Source organism: Acomys minous (assembly GCF_964271855.1).
Source record: "Acomys minous genome assembly, chromosome: 7".
Lineage (NCBI taxonomy): Eukaryota > Metazoa > Chordata > Mammalia > Rodentia > Muridae > Acomys > Acomys minous.
The window spans coordinates 53,950,981-53,957,027 of record NC_140488.1 but is presented as its reverse complement, the minus strand read 5'-3'; the positions used below and the strand labels follow the sequence as shown (position 1 = coordinate 53,957,027).

At 34.2% G+C, this 6,047-nt stretch overlaps 1 protein-coding gene across 1 annotated transcript; it reads left to right on the top strand.

Moving 5' to 3' along the window:
* Positions 1-604: 604 nt before the first annotated feature.
* Positions 605-1,506, top strand: LOC311602560 (mitochondrial pyruvate carrier 1-like). Its single transcript, XM_084790817.1, has one exon. It carries the CDS (start codon positions 678-680, stop codon positions 1,005-1,007), a length of 330 nt encoding a protein of 109 aa, XP_084646943.1. The 5' UTR covers positions 605-677; the 3' UTR covers positions 1,008-1,506.
* The last annotated feature ends 4,541 nt before the right edge of the window (positions 1,507-6,047 follow it).

The following is a 6,047-nucleotide window of genomic DNA, read 5'->3' as shown; positions in this document are numbered from 1 at the left end:
TCTCCTAATACATTGTGAAGCTTAGGCCTATTTGAAGTAAAAACTGTGAAAATGTATTATTTGGTTTATTTGAACATTATGAGGGTTGTGAGATTACTATAAATTTATTATAAAATTCTTATGTTTTATTTGAAATAATTTTTCACCAACTTTTCACCCCAAAGAGGTTATGTTAGGTTAAGATGAATGACAGAATCCACAGGATAACTAATGAAAACAGAACAAAGAAATATATCTTACAAACCATTGGAAGAAGCCAGATGGAACAGAAAAAAATTAACACTGAGGAAAGCAAGACAAGAACAGTGTCTGACACCTTTGCAAACAAATACTAAGGTGTCAGACATTATTCTTAATCACATTAAATGTAAATGGTTTAAATACTTGCATTAAGCAGAGTAAACTGTAAAGATAGATATAAGGAAGAACTATAGACTTTCTTAAAAGTCCATAACAGATACATAATTAATATAAAAATTTAAGTAGTACTAGCTCTAAGATGAAAATATCTTCATTATAAAATGTTAATAAGTCAGGAATGTATATCAATTGTACATATGTAAAAACTTTACGTTAGGTGTTGTGAGGTGGGCGCGGGGTGAGAGCGCCAAGGGCCTCAGCCGGGACAACGCTGGTGTCACCTGTCTGGGTAGCGGCGTCGCTGTGAACACACGGCCATGGCTGGAGCGCTGGTGCACAAAGCAGCGGACTATGTCCAGAGCAAGGACTTTCGGGACTATCTCATGAGTATGCACTTCTGGGGCCCAGTTGCCAACTGGGGTCTCCCCATTGCTGCCACCAATGACATGAAGAAATCTCCAGAGATCATCAGTGGGCAGATGACTTTTGCCTTCTGTTGCTACTCTTTAACATTCATGAGATTTGCCTACACGGTGCAGCCTCGAAACTGGCTTCTGTTTGCATGCCGTGTAACAAACAAAGTAGCACAGCTCATTCAGGGAGGCCGGATTATCAACTATGAGATGAGTAAGTGGGCAACTGCATAGCCTGCAAGGACCAGCTCTTGAAAGAGCCAGTGCCCCAGTCACTGCTGCCGAGCCACAGATCACATCAGCATGAACAGTCTTGCTGAGGGGAAAACACGGATGCTATGTCTAATAACCATGCCAACATTATAGAATAGCAAGAGTCCCTAACCCATCTCTCGGCTGCCTTATTAATGCTAAAACTTACTTGTCTTCATCGAGAGTAGTTCAAAGTATGTACCTAATGTAATAATTCTGAGTGATGATTCTCTCTATAGCCATCTGCGGCAATATGTATATTATCTATTGGGATTGTGTATAAATCTAAGGGAACAAAATTTTATAACTATAAGCACTTAAGTACTCAAAACTCTTGACTTTTTCTTTAGCAGCTACAGCACAGTACATCCCTGAGTTGTTCATATGTCTACACGTAATTTCCAGTGGTAACAAGTGCCAGTGTTTTCCATACAGTGTAATTCAGATCTGTAACTTAATGGCAATAAATGATTTAAACATTTGCTAATAAAACAAAAAAACCCCTTTACATTAGTTCTTAATATAGGAAATTACAACAGTAGAAACAAAAGAGAAATGTACAAACATATCTGCAAAATTTGACATATTTTTTAAAAGAAAATTGTCATATTGTGAATGTATGTATGATTGGGTATGGATATGCATGTCACATTGCATATATGAAAATCTAAGGATAACTTTGTGAGGCCAGTTCTTTAATGCCAGCATTCGGGAACCAATGGCAAAAGATCTTTGTGAGTTCAAAGTTATTCTGGGGTGTCATTATGGAGTCATGGCTGACCTGGAGTCAAACTCAAGCCCACCTGCCTGCCTCTGTCTCTGGACAGACCTAAAAAAGTAAACAAATTAAATTAATACATAAAATCTATCCCACAAGGAAAGCCCAGGACCATATTGTTTCACTTATGAATTCTATCAGTTAAGAGGGCTTAAAACCATCCCTTACAAACTACTTAAAAATAGAAAAAGAAGTAATACTTTCTAATTCTTTCTATATTGTTAGTATTGCCTTGAAAGCAAAGCCAGACAAAAGCCACCAGAATAAAATGTTGCTTTAGAACAACAGTTGTTATGTATGTTGACACAAAACACTTAAAAAATACCAGCAAGGAGTGTTGAACATTATATAAAAAGGATTATGCACTTTGACCAAATAGCATTTATTGTAGCTTACAAAGGTGACTAAAAGTACAAAAATCTACCAATGTAAGACAAAAAAAAAAAAAAAAAAAAGAAAGAAAGAAAAGAAAGAAAGAAAAATGAACCAACACCCACACAAGCAACTCAATAACAACAGAAATGCATCTGACTAAACATAACAAAATATCATAATTAAAACCACTCAACACCTACAAATAGAAGGTTTTTTTTGTTGTTTTTTGTTTTGTTTTGTTTTTACCTGTAAAGGGTATGTAAGAAAAGCTCATTATCATTCTGATTGAGTGCTTATGTCTTAAAATGAGAAATGTGACAAATATGCCTACTCCCACTGCTTTTATTCAGCATCATACTAGAAGTTCCAGTCTTAGAAATGAAGTTTTAACTTAGGAAAGAAATAAAATATATTCAGGTTTAAAAGGAAAGTTTAAGACTAAATTATAGTTTAAGATGATATGGCTTTGCATGGCTAAGCGACTTGGAAAAAGTTAAATGAATAAATGAGTTCAGTCAGTGTATGAGTTGCTTTTCTGTTGCTTTGATAAAGTACCATGACCAAAAGCAAATTGAGAAAAAAAATAATTTGGCTAACAATTCCAGAGGAATGGAATCTACCACAGCAGTAATGCAATGCCATGGTGGCAAGAGCAGAAAACTGTCTGATCACATTTTCTTCTGTACCCAGGAAGCAGAAACAGAGATGGTGGAGGAGAGAAAAAGAAAAAGAAAAAAAAAATGAATAGGAGGTGGTATGAGGCCATAACCTCCATATTCCACCCTGTACTTCTGTTGTACAGGCTCTACCTCCTAAAAGTTCCATATTCTTCCTAAACATTGCCACCAACTGCAGACCAAATGTTCAAATATGGGAGCTCATGGAAACATTGCTAACGACAAAACCACCAAGCCCTAAACAAAACCTGCATGATACAGGACTAAAAATACAAATGTATATCAATGAGAATGGATTAAGAATTCAGAAGTAAACTGCCCCACATACGGGGATATGATTTTGAGAGTATGTGATAGGAAAAGTCAGTGAAACAAATATACTATTTTTAAGAAATAACACTGAATCAGTCAGATAGCCAGATATAAGTGAAATGGGATTTAGACCTCCTAGTATGTATAAAAACTGGCTCAAAACAGAGCAGCAATCAAGTACAACAGCCAAAGCTATGAAAAATTTCTGAAGAAATCTTAAATGTTAAGTTTTTATGACCTGAGACAGTGGTTTATTAGAGCACGTGCAATAAAATTAAAAATATACTAATTGAATTTCATTTAAAAAACAAAACAAAACAAAAACAAATTTGTGCTGCAAAAGCAACCAGCGAGAAAATAAAAACAATTCACATAATGGATAGATACTTATAAGTCATATATGTATTTGTTATTAGTTGAATATCCAGCATTTAGAAAGAATTCTTCCAAGTCCACAACAACAACCACAAACCCCAAATGAATTCAAACAGTGGCAAGGTTTCTGAATAGACCATTCTCCAAAGGAAATAAACAAATGGCAAATTCAGTCTCTAAGTAGATGTTCAGAATCATTATTGTTAAGAAAAATGTAATACAAGTTGTGATGACATAGTTCATTTTGCTCCAGACTGTAGTAATTATAATAAACAAATAGACAGTGAGGAGTATGGTAAAGATAGAGAACTCTGAACTTTCAATCATTGCCTATGGCAGTGGTTCTCAAACTTTTTAATGCTGTGACCCTTTAATACAGTTCTCATTTTGTTGTAATCTGTAACCAAAATTTTATTTTTGTTGCAATTTCACAGGTATAATTTTGCTACTGTTATAAACTGTAATGTTAATATCTGATACACAGGATATCTGATATGTGACCTCTGTGAAAGAGTCATTTTACACCCAAAGGGGTCACGATCCACAGGATGAGAATCATTGGCCTATGGGAATATAAAATAGTGCACTTGCTTTGAAAATGGGTTAAAAGTTCTTCACAAATGTAAATAGATTTAATCTGTGGTACAGAAACTGCTCTACTAGGTAAATGTTGACATTAAATGAAAGCATGTTTCCTCACAAAATTAACACATGAATGTTCCTAGTAACAATTCTTAGTCACCAAAAGTAAAAACAAACAAACAAAAACAAAACAAAACAAAAAAAGCAACAGTGTTTCATGTCTATATACTCACAATGGAAAAAGAAAAGTTCAATAAAAAGTTATTCTGTTAGAAAAATAAATGAAGTACAGGACATTGTTAATTATAAATAAACTGAATATATTACACATTGTGAAAGTTAGATACAAAAGGTTACATATTATATGACTTCATTTACAGAAAATTTGTAGAATAAGTGAACCCATAGAGACAGAATGTAAATTAGTAGTTGCTAGGGATTGGGAAATGAGAAGTAATTACTAATATGCCTGTAACTTATTTTGAGATGATGGTAATGTTCTGGAATAAGAAGTTGTCTATATTTTCACACTCCCATGGATACACTATAAACCATTAAATTAGACATTTAAAAGGGTATATATTTTGGCAAATGAATTATATATCTCAACTTTATAAAAATTTAGTACTATGATTAAATACACTGATAAAATGAAAAATGAAATAAAAGTCATTTTCATAACTGCAGAAATATTATTAAAGTGAATTTAAGAGTGTGATAGTGGCACAATGTTTTGAGGGTAACCAACTGTTTTCTGATCAGAATTAAGGCCATTTGACAGGGGAAAATGCAAACCTGATATAATACATCTGGTCAAGAACCCATGGATACAGAACTTAGAGAGCTCAGGAATAAATCAATTATTTTGCTAAGTGGACATAATAGCCAACCACTCTCTAAATTAGTGTCTAGGAGCTGGAGAGATGACTCAGCAGTTAATAGCACTACTCATTCTTTCTGATCTCCCAGCTTTAATTCTTAGCAACCACATAGTGGCTTACAACTATGTGTAATTCTAGTTTCGGGGCATCGGATAATCTTTCCTAGCCTGTATGGGTATCAAGCATGTATGGGGTGAACATACTATATGCAGGCAAAATACTCATACACACAAAATAATAAATTTAAAAACATTTAAATTAGTATATCTATGTCCAAAGCTCTCAAACCACATCAAAGAAATGTGTATTATCGCAAGGTTAATAAAAAATATTATACTACAAAACAGATATCAAAAATTCTAAGACAAAGAGCAGAAACTTCCTCAAGATGATAAACGACTCATAAAAATGTTGACAATTCATATTTAAGGGTGAAAGACTGGAATTTGAGACATACATTTCTGAATATGTTCTTATACCTATTTATCATTACACTGGCACTAATCTGTGCAATAAGATAATGAAAAGAAAATAAACACTGGAATAGAGAAAGGAAACCTGTTTTCACTCATAGACACTGACTTTTTTTTTTATTAAAAAGATAAACAAAATACCAAAAAAGGCTTTTAAAAGGCTACTAGAAATGAACCTGGCAAATTTGTGTGTCAGGGATGAGACAACAAATGATGATGCTTTCTAGGTTTAAACAAACTAATGAAACCACACTCATGGACAGCAGGTTGGGTCAACTAGTAGAGGCGTATCTTAGTTATTTTTCTATATCTATGATGAAGCACTAGAACAATTGTAACCTACAGTAGAAAGAGTTTATTGGTGCTTACCCATCCAAAGGAATGAGTCCATGATGATAGAGTGGAGGAAACAAAGATATCGGGCAGTTGGAAGAACAACTCACATCTTGAATCACAAACAGAAGCCTGTGAACCACAAACTGAGAGAGATAATTCGAAATGGCATGTGTTTTGAAACCTCAAAACCTATCCATCCTCCAGTGACATACTTCCTTTGGAAAGGACTGGGG

Bases quoted from the DNA above. Each gene is read 5' to 3' on its own strand.
- LOC311602560 (XM_084790817.1), top strand. From the start codon at position 678: ATGGCTGGAGCGCTGGTGCACAAAGCAGCGGACTATGTCCAGAGCAAG.